Source organism: Nannobrachium achirus, assembly GCF_963921795.1.
Source record: "Nannobrachium achirus genome assembly, chromosome: 10".
NCBI classification, from domain to species: Eukaryota; Metazoa; Chordata; class Actinopteri; order Myctophiformes; family Myctophidae; genus Nannobrachium; species Nannobrachium achirus.
In genome coordinates this window covers 14,799,989-14,827,435 of record NC_137819.1, presented here as the reverse complement: position 1 = coordinate 14,827,435, position 27,447 = coordinate 14,799,989, and the positions used below count along the sequence as shown (strand labels likewise).

The following is a 27,447-nucleotide window of genomic DNA, read 5'->3' as shown; positions in this document are numbered from 1 at the left end:
ACTATTGAAAAATAGCAGATATACAAGCTCACAGCGCGGCACCGAGTGCCGCGCTGCGAGCTTGTAGATCTGCTATTTTTGAAAAAAACATGAAAATTTGAATTTTGACCTGATTCTATAAGTGTCTTTTGAATCCTTCTAAGGTTTTTGGAAAAACCCAATGTTTCTGTGTCAGCAATCTGGCCGGCCATCGTCAAAGAAAAGGTCCTTTTCACTTAAATGGAGCTCAGTCAGTCTGTTCTTGAGAGACTACCATGTCAGTGGTTCTCACACTTTTTCATGTGAAGGACCCCCAAAATGATACGTACGGTATTTGGCCACGGAACCCGCAACTCAAAATATTCAGTTCCAGGGACCACCCAGGAGCTAAATTTGAGTTACAAACATTCGCTTTGAAAATACATATAGTCAAAGATTTGCACACATTTTCACGACTTTTTTTCAAAAATAGCAGATCTACAAGCTCGCAGCGCGGCACTCGGTGCCGCGCTGCGAGCTTGTATATCTGCTATTTTTCACTGGTTAAAGCATTCAGCAAGCGTTAAAGCACTTCACCCTGAAACCTGACCCGCATATAACTGGTCCTCACTAAGGCTCGCTATACCATGGCACCGTTTCTGTCCGCTCACTCTGTGTCTCGTTGGTGGGGCTGTGGACGGTTCAGAAACCTGCCTACCAGTGACGTCATCGATGGGTGTTCCCAAGCCAATAGAAACTGCAGCCTTTCTCTTCCCGGAAAGTTGGCATGCTGAAATACCGTAGAAGCTCTTCTCGCTTTAATAAAAACAGATAACAAAATCTTGAAATGACCAAAGCCACCCTATCTACGGAGTGTCATTTCTGAACTGTCCACAGCCCTCCTCTGAGACACTAGCCTGCTCTAATGCTGCGTTCAGATGGGCTCAGGCAAGCGGTAGACGGCAAACCGGAAGTAATTTTAGTGGACGGGAGTAGAACGGCAAACGGTACGGTAGTCCGGCAGTCGAAACCGGTGACGGTAAACGGCAGATGGCATGCCGTTCAAAGTTAAATTATGTTATCTTTTTACCGTGGTACAGGACGGAATCTGGAACCGGATGTTACGTAGCTCCATCTCGCGGGACAAATTCGAGCAGAGCGCCAACACACTACACACACAGAACACACATCAGCCAGCAGTAGCAGAGAGAGCAGCATGGAGCCACCTCAACCACCGCAGCGCGCGTTTTCATTTTGCACGAGCGCTTTAAATCATTAATTTATGTTGCCGTACCGTTCCGTTGGGCATATTTTGTTCTACCTTGCCGTACCGTCCAGCAGGTGGTGCCGTTTGCCGTCTACCGCTTGCCTGAGCCCATGTGAACCCCACATAACACAGGCTGAATTTGGTCTAGAGCAGTGGTTCTCAACCATTACAGGCCAAAATAATCATATTTCAACTTAATTATAATTAAAGTAAAAATAGTCAAATAACAAGGACAAATTGTTCTGCCCACAGCCTTATCAAAACAAAATGCCTAAACTACTGTAAATATAGGTCTATTATAAATATGATAATGGTCCCAATTATTAAGTAGAATACTTGACCTTATAAATATAGAATGTTTATAATGTGTTATTTCTTGTGTTATGTTATGAAACATCGCACGTAGGCCTATTATAATATTACCTATAACCTATACACGAGTGAGCTCTCGGCACCTCCGCGCAGTCCAGGCGAACACAACGGAGCGCTCCCTACCTCCGGTTCGGCCAATCACAAGCTTCCACTGCTGGAAGCGGGATGTTGTTTTGATACACGCCTTCCACTCTGGTTGGTTGGGGAACTGGATGGTTGACTCCCACCTCCTATGACAGATATGTCAGCAGGTTAGACCAGGCTTTTTTTCTTTTGGGGCCATTTAGGCCTGAACACATTATGACGCAATATTTTATGCTTTAAATATAAAAAAATAGCAGATATACAAGCTCACAGCGCGGCACCGAGTGCCGCGCTGCGAGCTTGTAGATCTGCTATTTTTGAAAAATCGTGAAAATTAGAATTTTGACCCGATTCTATAAGCGTCTTTTGAATCTTTCTAAGATGTTTGGAAAAAACCTGTGTTTCTATGTCAGCAATCTGGCCAGCCATCGTCAAAGAAAAGGTCCTTTTCACTTAACTGGAGCTCAGTTAGTCTGTTCTTGAGAGACTACTATGTCAGTGGTTCTCAAACCTTTTCATGTGAAGGACCCCCAAACTGATATGTATTTGGCCACGGAACCCCATCTCAAAATATCTAGTTCCAGGGACCACCCAGAAGCAACATTTTAGTTACAAACGTTCGCTTTGAAAATACATATATTCAAAGATTTTGCACACATTTTCACAACTTTTTCAAAAATAGCAGATCTACAAGCTCGCAGCGCGCTGTGAGCTTGTATATCTGCTATTTTTCACTGGTTAAAGCATTCAACAATTCTAGGCCTGAATGGGTTAAAATAAAAGCCTGGGTATACCGAGGCTACCGAGACACAAGACTGAACGGACAGAAAAGGTGTCATCATCTTCTAATGAGCATTGGTGAGGACCGGTTATGCGAAAGACAAGGTTTTGAAAATGGGCGAAGTGTTCCTTTAACCTCCACTCACTCCACCAACGACAAGCGAACTTCCATCTGTAGCAACAACCGGCTAGCATCAACCGCACCAACACAAAACTGGCTTCATTTGGCGTTAACACAATTAGAGGATGTTTCTCGTTAGACGAGTAGGAATCGATCCAGTGAGTTTCGTTTTGTATTTAACGACTTTTTCAACCGGCTTTACGAACTGAAGATGAATGATTGTTAGCGTGGACGCAACCGTGTGGAGTCTAATCGTGGCTGTCAGGGAGGAACCTTGTATCTCCATTATGCAACTTTTTTTTCCCTTCTCTTTTTTAAAATGTATTTTCCGTAAATGAATGCCCTACTTCAGGGTTCCCCAATAGGCGGCCCGCTGGGGGCTACTGTCCGGCCCCCAACCCCAGTAATAATGGTGGTATAAAGCAGCAACAACACTAGTATATCGCTGTTGTCGGGTGGAAACCTCGTATCTCCAAATGTGTACGTTCTTTCGCAAAGTAAAGCCCTGCTTCGTCATACAAGGCCGTCGCACAAAGGTAGTGAAAACGGCAGATCTACAAGCACACAGATCGGCTGTAGATCGGCTGTTTTCACTAGTTTAAATCATTTATGCAAAACGAACGGTTTTGGACATGCAAGATTTTCACCCGACAACGACGATATCTGAACTGTCGCTGGAGTAGCGGGAACGCCACCGTCGCCCCCTGCACTGTTGTGGCCCTCGGCTTGGTACCCTAGATATAAATTCGGCCCTTGGGGAAAACTAATTGGGGAACCCTGCCCTACTTCATCGTTTGACAGTGTCACGAAAAAGTAGTAAAAGATTGCCGAACATAAGAGCTTAAAGATCGGCTATTTCTACTACTTTTAACACGTTAAGGCCTGAGGCTGCTTTTATAAAAAAACGAAAAGTATCAAGAGCTTGTGATTAATTAATCTTTTTTTACCTGAAAAGTAACAGTTTTGGACAAGGTTTCCACCCAACAGTGACAATGGGACTCTGCGCCTGCATGCATCTGACACATGCACGATGCTAATCCTAATGATTCTAGAGCACACTCCGGTGCATGTGCCGACACCTCAGGATGACTGGATATGTGTAGTTCAATATGATACAATGTAAGGTATTACGTATATTCTCGTCATCCAGGAGTTTAGTGGAAATAGCAGATCTACAAGCTCACAACGCGTCGCATCGCGACAGGTTGTGAGCTTGTAGATCGGCTATTTCCACTAAACTCCAAGGTCGGTGCTACGTCCCGTGAAGTTCAGGAACGCATCCACCAATCAGTGTTTTGATTTGAGTTCTGTTTAGGCATGGGTTTAATTATTTAAATGTAGTTGAGGCAAGGCATTGTTTTAATTAATTACATTCAAGGCACTGGGTTAATGTCTAGACACTATGCCTGCGTGCGTTTGGGGTAGTTGAGGTGTGGCGTTGTGTTCCTACACTTTCAGGGATTTTGCACTGAATTTGATATAATGAATAAAATGTGGCTGACGTCATGAGAAGAAAAGTCATCTTCGCTGACTCTAATTGTACTGAAGCTGGTGGCACAGTACTTTGTTCTACAAACACTAGAATACATGGAGCTAAATGCTGGAAAAAACATTGTTATTCTAAAGTTATTTAGAGTATGCAATTATTTGTTTTTTGGTGCCCCTTTTATCCGCTCAATTTAGTCGTTCGTTATGCCAATCATTTCCTGCGTAGCCTACTGGCTCAGCTGCCAGTGAGGAGCCCCCACCGGGAGGATGTACTGTTGTAGCCTACAACAGTAGTCTCTACACACAGCAGCCATTTTGGAGTGGGTTTCTTCTCACTTCCTTCACAGGTGATACCAATGATACTAATGAAGCCTCTGTTCCATTCTGGTCAAACAGAGTCAGGGTGCTGATATTGTGCAATGATGGCTCACTGGAAACACTCTGCTACACCAGTGGGTCTCAAAGTGTGGTCCAGGGAGGGACCCTCGTGGATCCTTGAGGGGGTTCCAAATGACTCCTTAAAAGGTGTGTAACTCTGAGAGTGTACAAATGGAACAATTTGTATAAACTCAGAGTTATGGGGGTCCTTGAAGTAAAAGGTTTGAGAACCACTGTGCTATGGAATGGAACAGAGCCTTCATTAGTATCATTGGTAACACCCTTGAAGGAAGCGAGAAGAAAACCAACTTCTCTCCAATATGGCTGCTTTGTTAAAGCTTATGTGTGTTTATTTGCCAGATGCACCGCAGAGGAATCAAACCCTTGTACTCTGTGGTGGTGGGCAGGTATTTTATCCCTGCGCCACACCGCCACCTGCTGAGCGCAAAGAACTGAAAAAAAAGAACAAAAGTAAATTGTTCAGGATTTCAAATATTCATGGCCAACTGCACTATTAAAACACTATTGTAACACGATCAAAAACTATAATTATACAATGCAATACTGTCTGTTTTGTGATAATATCATCACTTTAGAATCCTGCCGGGACTAAACGGGCAAGACCACTTTGGTAGAGCTTAGGGTTGTTTACCTTGCCTGCCATGATGCAACAACAAAGGTGGGCAAGAAAACACAATTAATTTCTCCATTGACTAGAAAGTGATAATATAAAATATGCTCCTTACATTGGAGGCTCCTGGAGAATGTCACCAAACCTCCAAAGTGGTCTTGCCCTTTAAAGTACCAGCAGATCCCACTGGATGATTGCATCTGCAGTATAGCTCTGGAGAAAAGTCATGTTTGTTGGTCTGACGTTGCTTCACTTGAAGCCAGCATTTTAAAAAGGGACTGACTTCAATGTCACAGATGAGGTCAAACACGTTGGGTTACTGACATACGGTATGGAGTAGCTACGTAGATGCCATGAATAAACACTGGACACTGGGGCTGGAAACGACAACTTAACGTGTCGAGTCAGGAAAGTGCACAGAAACAGCAGCAAATACAAGTGGAACGTTCAATTAAATTAAAACTATATTTTTATTACAGAGGTTCTTGTAAACAGGCTGTTTGTAAAAGAGAGATTATATATAGATATATATATAGCTGTGGTTCCATATCTATTCCAAGTGTTCACGAGCAAGACATGGATAACACACCATCTCAAAGCAACCAATGATTTAGTGGAATCTTATAGTTTGTCTTCTCGTTGGTTTGAAACTTTGGTTATTATTATCATTTTGGATCTGTCTGCTGGTAATGTGGTTTATTTCTTACAGTAATACATAGGCTATTGTATGTTTGGGCTAGGCGATATGATGTCAAATCAATATCACCATTAATTAAAACTTGCCTTGAGCACGATTATTTTAGCAGTTTTTTGTACACCGCCATTGTGCAATGAAGTATAATGCAGGGTTAATCAGACATATGGCAAGTGCGACATACTCTTTCCGACATCGGAAAATCATCCAGTTCGGAAGGCTTCCCGAACACACATAGTTTGACGAGTCATGAAATCTGGAGGTTCACAGGTTCTGAGCTCGGGATTATGTTGAAGAAAGGTTCGGAGGCTCGGAAGGAGTATAGACCGCACTTTAATCGATGTAGTCGATTATTAAAAAAATACATTTGTTACAATTTAGGTTGTGTCGAATCTCATAATGGTTCAAAATCTAGATTGAATTCACAGAAAAACAAATGTCGCTTGTGCCCTGCAAAGAAATCCGAGCGAGTGATTTTATTTTATGTATGTACACAATTCACTATCAACGGAGCCGAGGATTCTCCCGTCCATCTGATGGAGTACATGACACTTTAACTTGACAGTGTTACACAAAAAGAAAAAAGTGAATTCTCACAAGTCAAGTAAATAATCAAATCACTTGCTCAACCCATGAAGCCTTGAATTCCTGGAGGTGTAACTTTCCTCTTCTGCCTCGGATTTGAACCCGGTTAGCTGACATGTTTGCCATTTAGCAAAATCCTGACCATCAGGTCAACATTTGTGTCAGATCCTGTGCCTACGAGAGACATGACACGATCTAAATGTCTCCATAGGAGAGAATGGGGACAAAATACAAACACTACGATTGTATAAGTTATATTGTAAAACTCTTATCATACGGATTGTAAGATATATAGTCAAATATTGGGTTTTGGGCTCAGCAATGTGACAAGAAAAAAAAAAACAATCCATGAATTCAAGGCTTTATGGAGTAGAATTCAACTAGACATTTTGTTTGGGTGAATTATTCCTTTAAAGTTAGCTAATGTTCCAGTGTTCACTTCAGATAGAGTGGACAGGCTGGTACAACTGTCTCCTTTTATTTCACTTTGTGTTCTTTTTGTTATTTTCACTGATGCTGGTCTGCAGCTGTTGCCCCACAAAGCATCCATGTATTTATTTTAGTCTCTGTAGGCTTTATGTTATGTTGGAGAATCTACAGGACAAGTTTTAGTCGAAGCAAAAAAATAAATAAAGTTCACCATTAACCTTGAAGTGTCTGTGTGAATTCTCCTGGATCACCCTGATCCTTCCAGGGACCTGGTTCACTACTTCACCCTTGCTACTGGCATACAGACACATCAGAGTTGGACGATGCAGTTAAAAGATGAGGAAATCAATGCAATGCCCTATACTTAATTATACAACAGTGTCACAAAAAAAGGTGAAAATAGGAAAATAGCAGATAGTCAAGTTTGTATATCAGGCATTTTCACTCTTCTTTTGCTTTCATGATGAGCGAATTATTTTAAAAGTAAGACTGTTCATATTCATATTTGTTCTCAATGTGTTACGCCCTACCAACAGTCTTAAAGCAGTGGTTCTCAACCTTTTTAGGCCGCAACCCCCAAAATAATCATATTTTAACTGGGGACCCCCACCCTGACGAGCAAAAAGAGTTACATCTTGTACTGTAAAACAAGGTTCTGTTGTGAAAATAGCAGATCTACATGCTCACAACGCCAGCATGTAGATTGGCTATTTTCACAATTTCTGCCTCTAATATTTGACCAATATTTTGCCAATGCTTTGTCATTTTAGAGGTATTATATAGTTCCTTAAATATCCACTTAAACTTTATGTTGGTTTGTTTACTGTTGAGTGAGGAAACAATGTTGCACATTAAGTTAATCATCTGGGGACCCCACTGGGGGTCCCGACCCACAGGTTGAGAACCACTGTCTTAAAGGAGTGTAATTCCATACTCCTTCAAAACCGCTCTAAAACAGCACTTGCAGGTGGCTGCGATTCAAAACTGGCCCGCAAAAAAGTCAAAGGTGAAAATAAACTAACCATATATTTTACTTACATTTCACATTTATTAAAATATTAGGTAGGCAAAAAAAATCATCCCAAAAACACATTCTTGTATTTCAAATTGGTTAAATGAAACAAAACTATATCAACTTAGGCTTCCTTCCTTAATTAGGACAGGCAAACATGACATTGTGGTTCTTATTGTTAGCTGTGGCTTTCTTCTTCTAAACTTAATTTTTTTCAATGATCACCACATCGAGTTAACATAACTTTCTCATCATGTTTTATCAACGTAAACAACAGTCAATAGGTCGAGGGGAAGGCCCTCTCTGGGGGTTGACTGGCCTGGGAGGATTGATTGGTGGTATACCTTGGCAGGGAGGGGCTGGGTGTAGAATAGAGTTAGGCCTACTGTCTCCCAATGCAAGTTCTCTCTTTGTTTTTTTACAACATATTTTACATAGTCATTTAATAGAGAATATTGATTGATTGATTGATTGAAGACTTTATTAGAAGTTTGCATAGGAAAAGGTACAGTTTCATGACGGTACAGTTCACTGGTACAAGGTCTACTAAAAGGAGATCCATGAAAAGACTAAGCGTATTTCCACTGGAAACCATTGAAGTATCTCATATAACATTGAATGACAGACAAATAGAACACAGTACTATGCCGTAGATATGTAAAGAAAAAGAAAAAAGAAAACAGTAAGTCTAAACAAACAGTATATACAAAGAAGGGGCAGGGGAGGGTAGGGTTGGGCTAGGTTAGTTTTTTACCAGTTGCGAACGGCTGCTGCCTGTAAGTGATTTTTCAGGGCAATTTTAAAGGATGCTAGTGATCCACACTCCTTTATGACCTTCGGTAAGGCTTTCCACATACTCTGTCATCTACTCTGAGCCACCCCACTCTTAACTGGTGAGTAACGGTGAGGTGAGTCTGATAGAGAAGAGAAAATATGAGTGTTAAACTGTTACTTCTTTTTATTGTTTTAGTGATTTTAACGATTTTGATTTGCATGCATGCATGCATGCAAGTGGCTAAATATGTCTTTTTAGACACAATAAGCCCAATCCCAAGATGCACCGTGTCACACTCTGGCTTTGAGTGAGGATAGTGTTTGCCGAAAGGCACTTGTTTTGAGACCCAAAAAATACTCAAATGGTTCAAAAATCGTAGGCCTAACAAAGAGTAATTTGTCAAAATGAAGTGGAAAAACATTGTCCAGGAAATGGTGTTCAAAACTAAAAAATACAGCACAAAACTCTATTTACAACACAACTGGCCAGATTGGCACCAGGACTGCTCTGCTCTACAGCCCTACATGGACTGTCTGAGCACAGGTGGCAGGTCCCCATTAATAATAAGCTAAGCCCCGCCCCCCGGACTGTACCATCTTAAATTGCATCCACAATTCACCTATGAACCAGTAGGCCTATATCACTTCTCCATGTCAATTCCATGACAATACAATTCATACAATACATAAACACCATTAAAGTCACATTACTCAAATGATACCTCCATAATAATATATTATTTACACAAACTCACAGGTAATGACTCCGCATTCACATTTTGATTGGGCACAGGAGTGTGCTCAAACACTGAGCTTATGTAACAGGCTCCCTTCAAATGGAGTTGTCATTATCAATGAAACAATTAAACCAATTACAATTATCAAACAAATATCTTTCCCTGCAACACATATACAGTGTAACTCAACTTTGTAACCCAGTGTTGATATATAATGTCAGTTTTGGGGAAGGTGACTTATTGGGGCTGGTGTAAATAGTAACAAAGAAATTGCTGGCTTATTGTGTTTAAAAATACATATTTAGCCACTTGTAGGCCCACGCATGCACCCACCCACTGAAATCAAAACACAAAAATCGCTAAAACAATAGAAAGCAGTATGAAAACATTTTAAAACTCATCTTTTCTTTTCTCTACCTAAAATATGAATCAACAAAGTTGTCCTTTAAAGTAAAATATTTCCAAAACTATGCTTTAACAATGAAAAGTACAAGCATACATATCCACAATAAGCTAACCCTAACCCTCTTTTGAACTATGAATGAAGTTTCTAAGTGAAACTATTTCAGACTATAGTTCTTGCGTGCCAAAGTTTTGGAAAGACACAATTGGTGATAACATCTATAGTGTGTTTGCTGCTCACAATTATCATCAGTAGGGTAGATCACAGGTTTTCAAAGTGCCAACCAGGCGCCACTTGGAAAGGAGAGAACTTTTCAAAGGGAGGAAAATTTAATCTACAAGCTCACAATTTGTCATGATGCGATGAATTATGAGCTAGTAGATCATCTATTGTCTCAGAAGCTCTCCTAGCTTGGCACGTCCAGGTTTGGGATTAACCCCCAGGGTTAAAGGGGACACTTTGAATATGAGTGTATTTTGATGGGTACCTGTGAGTCTTGTGGCACTGTAGCACAGCATGTGTGACTTCTTCTTTGTGTCAAATATCGATATTGTCACTGTCGGGCAGAAACCTTGTATCTCCAAGTTACAAAATAGTATGTTCTTAAGTAAATTTAAAGCCCCAATTCATCATAAAAGAATGTTGCACAAAAGTGAGTGAAAATAGACGATCTACAAGCAGATCTACAACGCCTCACATTGTAGATCGGCTTGTAGATCGGCTATTTTCACTATAACTGGTTTTAAAAAAGGAACGGTTTTGGACATACAAGGTTTCCACCCACAGCGACGATGTGTGTGTGTGTGTGTGTGTGTGTGTGTGTGTGTGTGTGTGTGTGTGTGTGTGTGCGCGCGTGCGTGCGCGCGCGTGCGTGCGTGTTTGCATGGCAGTAGCAGTGCATGTTTGTGTGTGACAGCATGTTTTCTACTGTATATGTGTGTGTCTGTGCATATGCATCAGTGTTTGCTTGTGTGGACAGGATCCTGTTTGTGCTGGTGAATGATATTTTACATGCAGGGACATACTTGTGACAAGTGGACAATCAATGGTTTGGACAGCATGGCAGGTCTCTGGTTGAGAGAAGCTTTGTGGACACACCCATGGAATGATGGAATGATGGCCAACAGGCAGATCAGGAACAACTACGCCATCTAGTGGGATCACAGACAAACAGCATATTAGAGAGAGGTTCAGATTTTAGATATCTGCCATAATTATGCTAACAGCAGCCTCCCGCAGTGCAAATTTCTCTCAGCACCCAAGTCGTGAGGGAACCAACCAGGGCCCATTATGCAAAAATGTGGGGTGAGCGTATCACCGTTGCGCTACTCTGATTGGTTGTAGGGGAGGGTGTATCACCTTTAATATCACGTTCCACTGTGTTTATATCCCTCCACTTTGTTTTGTGCACACTATATACTTTACTGTATAACTAACTAGCTTTTACTGTCTTTCTTCAATGACTTATTCATCCTACTATAAACGTGAGAAAACCGCCTATCTGCCCGTCCGTGTGTGTTTGTGTGTGTGTCTGTCTGTAATTCCCATATCTCGAGAACTGTAAAGACAGTGGTGGTCTAACATACCTTGTTACTCCTCCTCTGCTGAGGCCTTCTTGGAAGCAGGACAGTTCAGACGCACGTTGACGTTGGTTTTGTATTTCAGCACGTTCCACACTTCCTGAAAAACACCTGTATCTCTGGACCAACAACATACATATAGGTGTAAGAAATAGATTATAATATCCATCCATCCATCCATGAATTTTGAAAGAATGAATGAATTTTATTTGTATAGCGCTTTTCTAAACATAGTTACAACGTGCTTTACAGACATTTAAAAACATTAGTAAAATGAAACAAATAAAATAAAACAATTAAAACACCATACGCTTAAGAAAAAACACTTTACATACAGATGTGTTTTTAAAAGCGATTTAAAAGAGGGCACTGACTCTGCTAGCCTAAGATCCAAGGGCAGGGCGTTCCAGAGCAGAGCTAGGTGCCCTGGCCTCAAAAGCCCGGTCTCCCCGGGTGACACAGGAGGTGTTGGGGGGATCCAGGAGGGCCTTATCCGAGGATCTGAGGGTGCGTGCGGGTTTATAAGGGTTCAGCAGGTCAGCGATGTAGCTGGGAGCCAGACCACGTAGGTAGGGCCTTAAAAGTAATCAATAAAATCTTAAAGGAGTAGTTCACCCCCAAAATGACTTTTTTTCTATTGATTACTCATGCCATGGAGAGTAGAGTTCAATAATATTTTTAGGTTTTTGTCACATTCCTAAGACATAAATGTGATAACAATAAATTTACCCCCATTCATTTCGGAAGCTGACCCGTTTCGAAACGGGTCACCATCCGGAATCAATGGGGGTAAATTTACTCAAATCACATTTTTGTCTTAGGAATGTGACAAAAACCAAAAAATATTATTTGGCATGAGTAATCAATAGAAAAAAGTCATTTTGGGGTGAACTACTCCTTTAAAATCTATTCTGTAGCTCACAGGCAGCCAGTGTAGTGCAGCCAGGATGGGAGTAATATGTTCACGTTTCTTTAGTAATCGAGCTGCCGGGTTCTGTACCATCTGGAGACGGGATAGTGTTTTTTGTTGATGCCGGAGTAGAGAGAGTTACAGTAATCTAATCGTGATGAGATGAAAGCATGTATAACTGTTTCGAGGTCTGCAGTGGAGAGAAATGATTTTATGTCAGCGATGTTTCTGATCTGATAATAGCAGGACTGAACAGTTTTTGTAACTTGGGTGTTGAATGAGATGTTTGGGTCAACGATTACACCCAGGTCACGGGCTGTGTGTGTGACGTTGGAAGCTAAAGTGCCGAGTTCTGAATGGAAGAAGTGGGTGGAGTTTGGGGGTCCGAATATGATTATTTCTGATTTTGTTTCGTTGAGTTGTAGGACGTTTTGTGACATTCATCTCTTGATGTCTGAGAGACAGGCAAGGAGTGGTGGTATGTTACCATCTATCTATCTATCTATCTATCTATCTATCTATCTATCTATCTATCTATCAAAATACTAATATATAAACATTAAGGATGTCCATAATTACAACACCAGAGGCAGCGCCACAGATCACTTCCAACCCAGAGTCAAAACCAACAAAGGGTCAAACTCGTTTTTCTGCTATACCACCAAAATGTGGAAAGCCTTAGCGAAGGCCATAAAGGAGTGTGGATCACTAGCATCCTTTAGAATTGCCCTGAAAAACCACTTACAGGCAGCAGGCGTTCGCAACTGGTAAAAAAATGAACCTAGCCCAACCCTACCCTCCCCTGCCCCTTCTTTGTATATACTGTTTGTTTAGACTTACTGTTTTCTTTTTTGTTTTTCTTTACATATCTACTGCATAGTACTGTGTTCTATTTGTCTGTCATTCAATGTTATATGAGATACTTCAATGGTTTCCAGTAGAAACCATTGAAGTATCTTTAGTCTTTTCATGGATCTCCTTTTAGTAGACCTTGTACCAGTGAACTGTACCGTCATGAAACTGTACCTTTTCCTATGCAAATTTCTAATAAAGTCTTCAATGAAAATATCTATCTAGTATCTATCTATCTATCTATCTATCTATCTATCTATCTATCTATCTATCTATCTATCTATCTATCTATCTATCCCTCTCTCCCCGCCCCTCCCTTCTCTCCAGCATTACTGTACCTCTTGATGAATAGGTTGCTGATGCAGCCCGTGAAGTTGCTGGCGACACCGTCTGGAGTTCCACCCAGGAAGACCCCTCCCACCGGCAGCAGGGAGGGCCCAGCGCGCGCTGTCCTGCCTCTGGCCTTGGCCTTCTCCAGTGAGTCATCCACATACAGGCGTATGCTGCAGGGACAGGCAGCATACAACACACCATGAGGAATGCATTGGACACATTAACAATGTCAACATTATAACTTAATGTACAACTAACGTTTTGGAGAATCATAAATTAATAGTATTATTGTGTAATCATATACTAGTATAGTGTATTATACAACAGGTAGTTCCGACAAGCATTCTGATTGGTTGAAATAGCTTCCTACCCCGTGCGAATAATGAGCATTACCACACGCAGGGGCGTCACAAGGGGGGGGAAAGTGGGGATGGGTTACTAGGGTCCAAGGTGGGGCGGCCTTGAAACCCCCTCCCCCTATGAAGAACATTTATTGGGGGGAGGCCCCCAGTGAATCCTTGTACCCAGGGCCCAGAATCTGGTCAAGACATCAGCTGCACTGGTCACGAAAGAGCTGAAGGGCGACCTCTCCCAACACTATGCTAGCGGCTACGCTAGCAGTTTTCAAGTGAAGTCGAATATCTTAATTACAATGAAATGAAGTTGACGTGTTTTTTTAAGGGTAACTGTTCGCAATATTACACTTGAGGGTGTGTGTTATCATGATTATTCGCACTTCTGCGCTTCTGCAGGAACGAGCCGAAGGTGATATTCTCATTTCTCTCGTGCAATATTGCTTAAATAGTACAGTTTGATGCTGCAGTGTTGTGTAATAAATAATACAATACAATACTGTAGTGTTGTGGTGCACAGTCATCTCACCCATTGCTGTTGCTGTAGAGAGCTACATAGTGACTGTTGCCATCGTTGTAAGTCTTTAGTGTTTTGACTTCACTGTTCCCTGCTCGCACGACAACATGGCCCTCCTCCAGGAACACCTGACACACTCCATCCTGAGGGAGAGAATGCACAAGTATGAACACTGAACAAACCTTTACGTTTTAACAGTGAACAACAGAATGCACAAGTCTGAACACTGAACAAACCTTTAAGTTTTAACAGTGAACAACAGAACACACAAGTATGAACACTGAACAAACCTTTAAGTTTTAACTGTGAACAACAGAACACACAAGTATGAACACTGGACAAACCCTTAAGTTTTAACAGTGAACAACAGAACGCACAAGTATGAACACTGAACAAACCCTTAAGTTTTAACTGTGAACAACAGAACACACAAGTATGAACACTGAACAAACCTTTAAAGGTGATACACCATGCATTTAAAAAGTATTTATGTCATATTGTTTATGTCCCAAAAACGTTTTTCAAAAGGTTTGAGGCTAAATTACCACTCCTGAATAGAGAGCCTCTCTCATTTTTGAATGGCTCTCAGAGCATTTTCAGCTGCAGTACCACCTTTGGCCTGAACTGTGCGTCGATGACGTCAGCGACGGCAGCAAATCTGGACAGCCTGTTTTGAGAACCCGTGGGATGCTTTTAACCTCCGCCTTCCCAAAACCAGAGAAAGACACAATGGTCAGAAATGGGACTTTGTGAGGATAGAAGGTGCTAGTGGGATCCCAAAAAAAGGTTTTAAAATAGGAAAAGTGAAATTTCATGGTGTATCACCTTTAAGTTTTAACAGTGAACAACAGAACGCACAACTATGAACATTGAACAAACCTTTACGTTTTAACAGTGAACAAACAGAACGCACAAGTATGAACATTGAACAAACCTTTACGTTTTAACAGTGAACAACAGAACGCACAAGTATGAACACGACGGATAGAACACAGTACTATGCATAGGATAACATCAATTATAAAAGCAGAAAAAAGTAAAAATAAAAGGTAAATAAAAGGTAAATAGTGGCTATCTATCTATCTGTGGCGCTATAATAGGTTAATTTGAAAACAGTTGGCATGTCGTCTTCTGCCTGTGATGGCAATCGGATGCTGCATGCATGATTTGAGGTATTTTGTTCCAGAAATGTGTTGGAAACCTGCCTAGTGGCGACAGGCCAATGTGAAAGCATTTGTTCCTTGACCTAGTGGGAATGTGTGTGCAGGGAAACACCAAATGTGTCTTTTGGGTCTGGACCAATAGAAAGTTGGGAAAACCCCTGCTCTGTCTCACCTGTGCCTGGTGGTAGAACATCAGTCCAGCGTTTTGGTCGGTTCTGAAACCAAATCCGCTGTGGAAGCTGTAGAAGCTGTCCCTGAGACGGGGGGTCGGGTTGGACGAGGCTGCAGCCAGTTCCAGATAGCCCTGACCTGAGAAATGAGCCTCACGAGCCACCTGATGTGCACACACACACACACACACACACACACACACACACACACACACACACACACACACACACACACACACACACACACACACACACTTTCAGAAGTTAAATGATCATTCCATATTTTACAGGACTTGGGCAGTGTCTCTGTGTGTGTGTGTGTGTCTGTCTGTCTGTCTGTCTGTCTGTCTGTCTGTCTGTCTGTCTGTCTGTCTGTCTGTCTGTCTGTCTGTCTGTCTGTCTGTCTGTCTGTCTGTCTGTGTGTGTGTGTGTGTGTGTGTGTGTGTGTGTGTGTGTGTGTGTGTGTGTGTGTGTGTGTGTGTGTGTGTGTGTGTGTGTGTGTGCGCGCGTACCAGTAGGTCACTGGGACATCCAAGGTGGACTCCGGAGGTCTTCTTCATCTCCTTGAGGTCAATGAGGCTAATGTGATTCTTTAAAGCCATGACATTCCTGAAGCAGCCCCTCACAGAACCCTGCTTGGTGAACATGGACTTCAAACTGCATGGAGACAGGGAGAGAGTTATTATTGGTAGGTGTGTGTGTGTGTGTGTGTGTGTGTGTGTGTGTGTGTGTGTGTGTGTGTGTGTGTGTGTGTGTGTGTGTGTGTGTGTGTGTGTGTGCGCGCGTGTGGGCGTGTGTGTGTGTGTGCGTGCACCACCCACTTGCTGGGCATCTTGTCCTCAGGTACTCCACCCAGGTAGTACGTTCCAGTGAACTGAGGGATGTCCACAGGCATATCTGTCATAAACAGATTGTTCTTGTTGGCCCGGACCACAACCTTTCTGGGTCGCACGATGATTACCTCCAACTGAAACACACAAACACAACGTCATGAGAAATCTGGACGAGGACTAACAGATAAAGAGATCTCCATATATGGGCATATTGATCGGATTCATTTAAGTGTCAAATCACAACAACTTGTCTCAAGACATTTTACATGACCGAGCAGAGACCCCACTGTCCCATCCTGAGCAAGATATTTTTGCGACAGTGGCAACAAAGAAACTCCCCCTTAACTGGAAGAAATATCTGGGATTTGCAGTGCAACGTACTACGTAGGCGTGAGGGCCCGACACTCTAGTTCAGTGGTTCTCAACCTTTTCAGGCCACGACCCCCCAAATAATCATATTTGAAGAGGTGACCCCCACCCTGCACGGCACAAGCACTTGGAATTGTGGGAGTTGGCATTACATTTAGTTTGATTCGATCTGTTCCATTGTGAAAATAGTTGCGAGGTATTGTGAGCATGTATGTAGATCTGCTATTTTCACAATTTCTGCCAATAATATTTGACAATTTGACCAATGTTTGACCACAGGTACTTCATACTAACGGTAAATGCAACTAGTAAGACACCTGAGGGTGGAATGCGACCTCAGGGTGACATGCGACCTCGCCCTAAAGGGCGAGGTCGCGCCAATTCTTGACTATCTGGCCAACCACAGCGTTTCTCTGACGATTCTAGTTGTTGTCATTCTGGGGGGGAGTTTGTTCATGTTTTTGTGAGGGTATCAACCCTAGGAGACACGGGGAGAACATGCAAACTCCACACAGAAAGGCCCTATCGCCAACCCACCTAGGGTGTGAGCGATAGGGCCTAAACATGGAGATGTGGAGAACACTATATATGGAGATAGTCCAGTCCATCATGTCATATGGGACTACCGTCATAGACAGTAGCCATTGTTAGGCCGGAGTTAATGGCTGTCTGTCTGTCTGACTGTCTGTACAGGAAGTGATGTCACATGACATACTTTTTATGCCCATATATGAGTCATTCTGTACCACATCTCCATGTTTAGGCCAAACAGGTTCGCTCCATTTCTCCATGTATAGGTCCAAATGCCCAACGTCGAGCTTGACAAGGAGGATACCGCACATTGTACCTCATCCACCCTTTCTTCTCTCTCCTTTTGGTATCTTTATCCTCCTCCTCCTTTTTTTCTTTTTTATTATTCTCTTTTTTTCACAGCCGCCCCCATATTTACTTTAGAAAATATATATTAAATTCTAAGAACGTTTCGAGTACCAGTTTGATACAAGAGCGAATAAGCGCTACACTTCTGGAATCCTGTGCGTCGACTTAAAGTCAGATCCAGGCCTAATAACTTTATCTAGCCGCCCCGTTGCCACCTCCTTGTTGTACCTCATCCACCCTTTCTTCTCTCTCCTTTTGGTATCTTTATCCTCCTCCTCCTTTTTTTTCCTTTTTTATTCTTCTCTTTTTTTTGTCTTTCTTAGTCTTGTGTATCCTTCTCTTTTTTTAGTCTTTCATGTAGCCGCCCTGTACAGGAAGTGATGTCACAACTCGCTGACATCACACTTACATCACTCCCTGTACAGAAGGAAGGTTACAGAAGGAAGGTTACAGAAGGAAGGAAGGAAGGAAGGAAGGAAGGAAGGAAGGAAGGAAGGAAGGAAGGAAGGAAGGAAGGAAGGAAGGAAGGAAGGAAGGAAGGAAGGAAGGAAGGAAGGTAGGTAGGTCACTCAAGTGACAAGGTTTTTCAGGGTAAATGCGACCTTCGGTCGCAATCAACCGATTGACTCACAGTCTTGGACTCTCCATCACTGATCCGGAGGTGAGGTGATGTAGGGTCTCTAGGTGTTAAGTCCACCAGACTGCCTGTCATGTCATAGAAGACCTTCATTCTGCCCTGGATAACAGCCACACACAGGAACTGGTTCTGAAGGGGAGAGAGATAAGAAACAATCCATGAATAGACATTTAACCAGAATAAATACATGAAGTATGTTGGTGTATAAAATACACCAAACTTTATGCACATGTACAGCTGACATGCTTTTCTCATTCTCTTTGCCTCTTTTGCTTTTGCACTCTCTTTCTTAGATGTGTTGTTTTCTGTTGTTCTGCTTTATTGTATATATTTCACTGCATTGTCTGTAAGGATGCCGAACAAAAATAAGTTTTACTCTTATGTACCTGTACAAAAGACGTAACAATAAAGTACAACCTCGAACCTTGAACCTTGAAGTACATTGAATAACCTCACGAATGAAAGAGAGATTAAATTAGGAAATGGGCCAATCATGAATTAATGAGAAAATGTGTGAATCAATGAATAAGAGAATTGCACGTAAGGATCACTATATGAGTAAATCAATGGTTAACTACTAGGGGTGTAACAATACATTTAATAACGATACGATACATGGACGATATTAGTTCATTCATGGTGATACTATACGATTCGATTCAATGATTTAAAATCGTTATATGGTAGTAACTATTTAGCAAAAAAAATTATCTGTGTGAAGCGTGTCAATAGTGCAGGTTTTTAAGGGAAAGATATATTATGGATATAAATAAGTAAACACTGTGATTCTCCAGCAAATACATGGACATTATATTTCAACACATATGGACGAACCTGCACCTTGACATAGATAGATACCTTTATTATCCCAAGGGGGAAATTCAGTAACATGAACACAGAGATTACACACATTTGTTGATTTGTTGACCAAGAGTAGCTATATAAAATGGAAACATAATTAGACTCCTCTTTTTCATTTTCCCTCTTAAATTGCTAAATACAAGGCACAAAATACTTAGTTTCCAAACAATTAAATGTTTGCATTGCAAAATGATTCGATACTGATTATCTGCATTGTAAAACGATACAAAGCCAAACAGTACGATATTTTGCTTTTTCATATCGATATAGTAGAACTTTAATTAAAATCGATTTTTCGATTCAGTTACTATATTGTTACACCCCTATCAACTACATAACTGAAAGAGCAGCCTAAATGAAACAACAACGAATGAGTTGGGGTCTAGAGAATGAAAACGTGACCCTCGCATGTCGTTTACTACCTGATTCATCAGTAGGATCAGAACTCCGTCTTGAGAAAGTAGTCTGACGTCCTGGTCAAAGCGAGAGACCCTGCCTTCGTCTCTGACGACCACTTCAGCATAACCACTGCCATCGAAATATGCCCCGTCATCCACCCAAGACTGTGGCGAAAGAGTAAGACCTCTGTTGATGACACACACACACACACACACACACACACACACACACACACACACACACACACACACACACACACACACACACACACACACACACACACACAACAATCTAATTTTATACAGAAGAAAAAAAATACTGGCACAAAAAAATACAATATTTTAGAGCGCCTCCTAAATTTCACGAATGAGGCTTTCCACACTTCCTGCATTGTGAACAATGCTCTGCCCTCCCACCCACCCAGATTGCGATTCCTTAACGGTCCGATTCCTTAATGGTTCCCTTTAAGGATTCCTATTATGTTCCTATGTATACCTCACTGGTTGTTAAAGTGAGTTACATGGGTCACTTGAGGGGGTTACACATGGACCCTTAAAGGTTTGTAACTCTGACAGTGTACACATGGAACTACGGTTCCATGTGTACACTCTCAGAGTTATGGTGGTCCTTGAAATTAAAATGTTTGAGAACCCCTGGTATTGTAATTGCATGGACGTGAAAGTCCACATACCAGCTCTGAAACTGTGATAGCTGTTCCAAATGTGATGGAACCGATCCCAGTTCCTCAATGTTGGATCTGATTAACCCATTTAGGCCTAGAATTATTGAATGCTTTAACCAGTGAAAAATAGCAGATATACAAGTTCACAGCACTGCAAGCTTGTAGATCTGCTATTTTTTGAAAAGGTCGTGAAAATGTGTGCAAATCTTTTAATATATGCATTTTAAAGCGAACGTTTGTAACTCATATTTTGCTTCTGGGTGGTCCCTGGAACTAAATATTTTGAGATGCGGGTCCGTGGAAAAATACATATCATTTTGGGGGTCCTTCACATGAAAAAGTTTGAGAACCACTGACATAGTAGTCTCTGACATAGTAGTCAAGAACAGACTAACTGAGCTCCAGTTGAAGTGAAAAGGACCTTTTCTTTGACGATGGCTGGCCAGATTGCTGACATAGAAACATAGGTTTAAAAAAAGAAAAAAAAAAAACCTTAGAAGGATTCAAAAGACACTTAAAGAATCGGGTCAAAATTCAAATTTTCACGATTAAAAAAAAATAGCAGATCTACAAGCTCGCAGCGCTGCACTCGGTGCCGCACTGTGAGCTTGTATACCTGCTATTTTTCAATAGTTAAAGCATAAAATAATGATACTCTATAGAGCATCGCAGCGGAAGTGGATTCCTGGGGTCACTTAATATTCCCCATTCATTTTCGCCATAGACTTTTACAAAAATATTTATAACAATTATGTTAAGCCTCGAACCAAGCCATCCAGGATGGAGGTGAATCGTGACCATATAACCTTTTTTTCTATGAAAAGAACATTTTGAAAATCGCTAAACAAAGGGTAGTTATTAAATGTAGTATATGAAATAATGTCATATTAAAATACGTTTTCACATAGGATCAAAGGTTATATGATCATGATTCACCTCCATCCTGGATGGCTTGGTTCGAGGCTTAACATAATTGTTATAAATATATTTGTAAAAGTCTATGGCGAAAATGAATGGGGAATATTAAGTGACCGCAGGAATCCACTTCCACTGCGACGCTCTATAATGTTTACTCCGCTAGTTCCAGTTCCTAACCCGCCCACCCACCCATCACCAGCACTTTGACCCGAAGACGTCCTCCACTGACCTGATACATGGCTTGTCCTGGCTGTCCTCCCGTGTCAGGCTTGGGGTGCGCGACCAATCCTCAAAGTTGTCTTTAGCACTCAGCACGTCCTCATTCAGAGACTCCAGCTCAATGCAACCCTCAAAGTTGTCCAGAGTTAGCTCTGGAGGAGGCTGTACAGGAGGAACGCAGGTTATTACCCAGGCCATGTGGCCCATAGGTCAGAAGCCTATCTCCTGTTTCTGTAGCTTGAGGAAGCTTGATGTACTTGTACACCCCATGGATATGAGGCGAGTGGCAGACACTTGATGCTGAGGGCCAAGCAGGGAGGCATAGGGTACCATTGTATAGTCTTTGATATGTATTCGAGTCTATTAGACTAGGATGTAAACAAAGTGTCGGCCCGACAATGGCCAAAATGATTATTTCATCATTATTTTACGCTTTTTGTGGTCATTTTTGAATAGAAACACATGTATGAAGCTTATTTTTTAATAAAATATTTTCGAAACATTATTTTTATTTTAGCATCCGTTTTTCAAGAAAAAGTTGACTATAGCTCCTTTAAGTCAATATCTATAAACATACTGTGGAAAAGCGTCTCCCTACACTGGAAATTGGAGCATAACGTTTTGGAGTTGTTCCATTGATATTGGAATTAGTGGAAAGGGTTGTATGTGGGCTCTAGATCTCACACACAGAGCTCTCTCTCCTTACCGTGAAGGTGTCAGGGTGTCCTCCTACATAGAACACAGTGTCATCAGCTGACAGGTTGAGCAGACCCATGTCTCCTCCAGCCTCCACTGAGGCCATGGTAACTCTCTGTCCATCATTTATTGGATTACGATTAGAGACATAAATCATCAAAATCCAATAGTAACAGTACAACAGTACAGTGCAAAAGATCATGTTCACAAATAATGTCCTTGATTCCCTAAGCTATTATAGGGCAGAGCATGAAACACACAAAATTTAGCGCAGGAAGTTATGACGTAGCCAGTTCAGGGGGGAGGAGCTAGGGGTTGTCAGCGCGCCCCAGGGGGGCGGGGGCAAGCACCCCCGGCCCCCCTTACCCAGAATACTTTAGAAGAGTAACCTTTGCATAGATCAGTTGCTAAACTCGCTGCTGCCCCACTTCCGTCCCCAACTCCACCTCTTGGATTAGGCTTATCCCCGCTGGGGGTCTCGGATCATGTGACCGCGGAGAGCTTAAATCACGATATAGCGTGACATTTATCGTGGCCGCGGTACATGTATCCGAGGGCAGAATCCATAGCCACTCTAAGGTTCCGCTTGTAGTATAGAGATGCCGCATCATTTCATGCTTTCCTGCTCATGTCATTTCATATGCTGCTGTAGTATGCTGCTTATTCATATTGTGCTGTCATTGCTGTATGAGTGCTGCCATTCTTGTCAATAAAGCTTATTCAACCTTATGGTCGTCCCCCCTGAACTATGGGTATAGATGGCACCGTCTTTTCCAGATAAAGTGACTGCCAATGATGGCAGACACAGAGCAGAACTTAGCCAATTGTTTTGCTGCTTTTTTTTGCCAGTCCAGCAAGTTGGAGTCCTCTCACACACATTGTATGAACATGTCCTACAGACAGGCACATACGAAAATGGGTAGCTTTGGCATCTTTGCGTGTGTGTGTGTGTGTGTGTGTGTGTGTGTGTGTGTGTGCGTGCGTGCGTGCGTGCGTGCGTGTGTGTGTGACTGTGTGTGTGTGTGTGTGTGCGTGTGTGTGCAACTGTGCATGCATGTGCGCGCGCATGGCTGACCTCTTGAGTGTCACCCTGTAGAACTCATTGGATGAGACATCTTCCGGCATCTCGACATCAGCCGTTTCTCCTCCAGTGTTATAAAACAAACGCAACCTCTTCCCCTCCAATGACATGCCCAGGAACTCCTTGCTGGACTACAAATACCAGAAAAACAAATCTGAGAAACCCACCAACGTGAGGTATATGTAAACCAAACTTCAAATACTCTTAAATCACGTTTTCTTTGTATTAAATCACAATCGTCATCACGATTTAATAAACAAACGTAAAAATATTAGAGGTGAAATATATCTCTGCTGTTGGGCCGAAACCTCCTAACTCCAAAATGTTCATTTTTGGGGAAAATGAGCTCAAGTGGAGTTAGGAGGTTTTGACCAAAGCACTTTTTACTACTTTGCATTGGTTCAATATTATTTTAACCAACAAAGACGTAAAGGGTGTTCAATAGCCCTCATTTATGAAAAAAAAAAAAAATCAAAAACCTCAAAAATGTAGGTTTTGGCCAGCAGTGACGATGCTGTTGCTGCTTACGTTTTTGTCTCCCAGGTAGAAGACAAACTGTCTGGTGTTGTCCTGTCGTCTGGATCCTAGATTGATGTTGAACTTGAGGGAGCTGTAGGCAGCCAGGTCAGCCAGGTTACCGGGCGTACGCAGCTGGATGCCCGCCGTTCCGTTAAATTTCATCACTGTGCGTTAGAAAGACAATCAGAGGGCTTTATTGTCGTCCTAAATGGTTGTAGGCACTATAATAGGCAATCTACATACACAAACAAATAAGTAATTTCATATGGTTTTGATTTAAGATCCCCACATGTGTGCAGCAACTCTCATGTTTATAATATAAGACAACATCAGACAAGTTATGAATTCTTCATTTAAAATACACTTTACAGCACAAAGGGTTTGTGTACAGGACAACTTATTAGTTTTTACTATCAGACATTAAAGCTCCAATCCATCCCCTAAATTATAAGTATGCAATATAACTGCTGTGTAGCAACATAATTGCGACCATAGGTGGCAGTTATTTTCAACATTGAATGTTATATATATATACGTTTGAGTTGTTATGTGAAAATAAGAAAAATGTCTATGGCAGGCAGATCCTATATGGCCTATGGCACAGACATTATATACGCACTGTAAGAATTTGTAACCAAATATTAGCCTTCTCTCCTCCTTATTATGGCATCTGTATGTGTGCACGTGGGTGTTTATTATTGTACAACTATAATTAATTTCACATAATTATATATTATGTAAAATATGTGAATATCTTCGAAGATTTAAAATAATAAAGCGTTGAAATTTGAATGGGATTGTAGAGGGAAACTGACAGCCCTTATCAAGTCCAATCAGAATACCGATTGGACTAAACATTTACTGAGTGAATAAATTGAATGAATTAAAATAATCGTCACCTCCACCGTGTCCACAGGAGATGAAGATACTCAGCACTGAAAGATATTTCATGAGACAACATCAACATAACATAATACTGGCATTTTAATCATTCCTAATTAACACAACACCAACATAAACAGCTACAGTTGACTGCAGTTCAGTTTTTGCAGCAACCCACGACTGACACAGCTCTGGGTAGTCCGACTGACTGTGGTTTTATGAAAACATAAAACGTTTCATAAAATGAATGGTAGTTTCAGACTTGATGTTGTTGAACAATGCTTGTTAAAAATAACATTTTTACATCCAAATGTTTTGAAGCTAGTAGGCCTGTTAATGTGCACAAATAAATAAATGCATAAATGAATAGAAGATTGAATACTATAGCGGCTGATGTTGGGAGTAGTCTCAAACAACTAACATTGACTTCATTAACATGGTTTGACTGTATTGACTGTACAAACTCAGCAGCTTTCAAAAAAGAACGCACATCCTCTGCTGTTTGGAGCTGAAACTGCCAAAGAACAAAAAAGCTAGCTCGCAACTCACTCTTGGTAATAGGCCTATTTATTTGTGACAAGCAGCAGTGATAAACGTTTTGACCGTTTAGGTCTTCTTCAGTAACAACAAACGCAGCAGCTTAACATTAATGAAATATTGTTGTCTAGGTAGAGCCACATGTATTGAAATAAAAGAGTATACTTCAATACTAGTAATAATAGTCATACAACAGAGCTAGTAATAATAGTGAGGTAACAGAGCTAGAAGTAATAATAATATTCACTCAAAGAGGACAATGCAGGGCAGAGTGCGTTCCATTCTGTCCTGAGATGAGCACCTCTGAACAACTTCTACTTCCTTGATATGATATACTGCTGAGAGAGAGAGAGAGAGAGAGAGAGAGAAAGAGAGGATTTATATTGATGGCGTATAATTATATCTTCTTCATTGTGAGAGGGGGGGACTCTCTGGTGTACATTGACCTGCCGCTTGTTCTTGTGCAATTGTTTGTTTTGTTTTGCAATTTTATCTTGGGGTTTGTAATCTACTTTGTACCGGCCATCATCAGACTGCTGTGGTGCAAGGCAGCTTGTGGCAGTTTGTGCAACAAACATGGGGTTACATTTTGTTCTACTCAGTAGTCATCAATATGTCTGTACACTGACAAATGTGTCTGTGGAAAAACTTGTAATGTTCTTATGTTTATCATAAGACCCCATTAATGAATGTCAGTCTCCAGGTTTTCTTCAGAATATCTTGTGAAATATGAAAAGTATTGACTCATCACTAAATCATTTGCCCAAAGAATGTTTTTCGTGCAAAACAAATGCTTGCATTGGATTCGAAATCATGAAACACCCCTATAGTTTGACCCCTCACATCCTACTTAAAGCAGATTTGTATTATTTTCCTGTATAGTAAAGTCAAGTAAATTGAGACCCCAACTTTGATTGGCTCCCACAAAGTTTCCCAAGGGAGTTGGGTTTTAAAAAGTTCAGAGGTGATACTAGACACCTTTATGAACACATTTGTGAAGAAAGCTATTGGTAAGCATTTAGTTCCCAGATTGTTTAAGACTTGGCTAACTTTTCCTAACTATTTCTCTAGAACAGTCGGAAATCACAGAAGAAAGAGGTATCAAAAGAGGTTCTGCAAAACCAAAAAACGTAGAGCCCTAAATCCATCCAAGGCTAACATCCCCTCCGGAGACTGTAGCTGAAATCATCTCTCCCTCAAGGTGACTGCTCTCCATTCCAACATGCTGCCATTCCGACATTGACTTCTTATTGTCAGAGTGGCAGTACTTCCAAAGAGGTTAGGGTTAGGTTAGGTACCGGTATTGGGTTAGTGTCGGAGGGGGACGGTTCTCCATTCCGAAACCCCCCCATTTCGAAACACCCCGTTTTCGAAACCCCCCGTTTTCGAAACCCCCCCTTTTCGAATTTCGGAAAGGTGGGGTTTCGGAATTGCAGTCGGGACCTCGCCATCCCGAAATTTTGAATTTGAGCAGATTATTCCACCAGCAGGGCTTAAGGTGAGCCAGAACGGCCGGACCCCCGTCAACACTAGGGCTTTGCACATAAAGAGTGCTGCTGCATTATATCCTATATTAATTATATTGACCTATAATTGCAACATGTCGATAATAAAGTGAATAATATGAATGCCATATAGGCCTATTAATTATATGGACGTATAATATGCATGACGCACTGTGCGTCCTGTGCGTCTGGGAACACATTGCCAAAGGGCACCAAAAAATAAAAAAAGAAGAAGAAAAGGCCAAGCCGATCATCATCATAGATTCAGAGCCTAATAACTAATATGTAGGCCTACCGGTATTTGCTCCGCCTAAAAATAAACACGGAATGCATGCCAAAATATTGCGTGATGCCTGATCAATGGTTGTTGTGATAATCGATTTGGGTGCACGGTGGTCGCCCGCAGTAAGTGCACCTGCAGGCTGGCTGTGCTGCTCCTGCATTCATTATCATTATTCATTATTGTCTGAAAAGTCATCCAATAAACTGACACCTGAATAAAGACTGTGAATTGTGAATAACCCTTTACCTATACTGTCGCTGCCGGCTTGCCGCTGTGATGTGATGTGATGTGATGTGAATGATGCATTTTGAAGGTCCATGAAGAAGTAATCCGTTATTTGGGGTGACGACAACCAGAATGCAGAATAGACTATCATTAGTTGTCTGAGAATGTGCCACAATGGTTTAAATTATCTAATGTAACTTTGAGAAGCGCAGAGCTGGTCAGAGTCCATTCAGACCAGCTGTGGGACTGCTGCGCTAATTGGGTTGACTTGACTCGTTGACCCTATAGGCCTACTTGCGCTATTCGGTTTATTATTGAAAAATGGAAAAGC

General features: G+C 41.6%; 1 protein-coding gene across 4 annotated transcripts; it reads right to left on the bottom strand.

Annotated features, from left to right (window-relative positions):
- Window positions 1-115: 115 nt before the first annotated feature.
- On the bottom strand, window positions 116-24,619 carry LOC308293314 (laminin subunit alpha-5-like). Of its 4 annotated transcripts, XM_080735774.1 has the most exons (16): window positions 24,584-24,619; window positions 23,694-23,848; window positions 23,160-23,296; window positions 22,095-22,199; window positions 21,399-21,550; window positions 19,593-19,755; window positions 18,304-18,438; window positions 16,413-16,558; window positions 16,104-16,248; window positions 15,594-15,755; window positions 14,271-14,401; window positions 13,389-13,558; window positions 11,300-11,410; window positions 10,739-10,864; window positions 1,349-1,827; window positions 116-880 (listed from the first exon to the last, which is right to left on the bottom strand). In XM_080735774.1, the coding sequence occupies exons 4-13, from the start codon at window positions 22,188-22,190 to the stop codon at window positions 11,304-11,306; spliced, it is 1,407 nt and encodes a 468-aa protein (XP_080591900.1). In that variant the 5' UTR covers window positions 22,191-22,199; window positions 23,160-23,296; window positions 23,694-23,848; window positions 24,584-24,619; the 3' UTR covers window positions 116-880; window positions 1,349-1,827; window positions 10,739-10,864; window positions 11,300-11,303. The 4 variants fall into 4 exon arrangements, with proteins under 4 accessions (XP_080591900.1, XP_080591899.1, XP_080591902.1 ...); XM_080735773.1 differs by having other exon boundaries at window positions 116-1,827; XM_080735776.1 differs by having other exon boundaries at window positions 116-1,827; window positions 11,300-11,412; window positions 13,394-13,558.
- Between the last annotated feature and the right edge of the window lie 2,828 nt (window positions 24,620-27,447).

What these genes read in the sequence shown, in the direction of transcription:
- LOC308293314 (XM_080735773.1), bottom strand. Translation starts at nt 22,190, where the DNA reads ATGGCCTCAGTGGAGGCTGGAGGAGACATGGGTCTGCTCAACCTGTCA. An exon ending in GTGATGGAGAGTCCAAGACT is followed by an intron (nt 16,559 to 18,303) that starts GTGAGTCAATCG and finishes TGTGTGTTTCAG; the next exon opens with TTGGAGGTAATCATCGTGCG. An exon ending in TGTTCTACCACCAGGCACAG is followed by an intron (nt 14,402 to 15,593) that starts GTGAGACAGAGC and finishes TCTCTCCCTCAG; the next exon opens with GATGGAGTGTGTCAGGTGTT.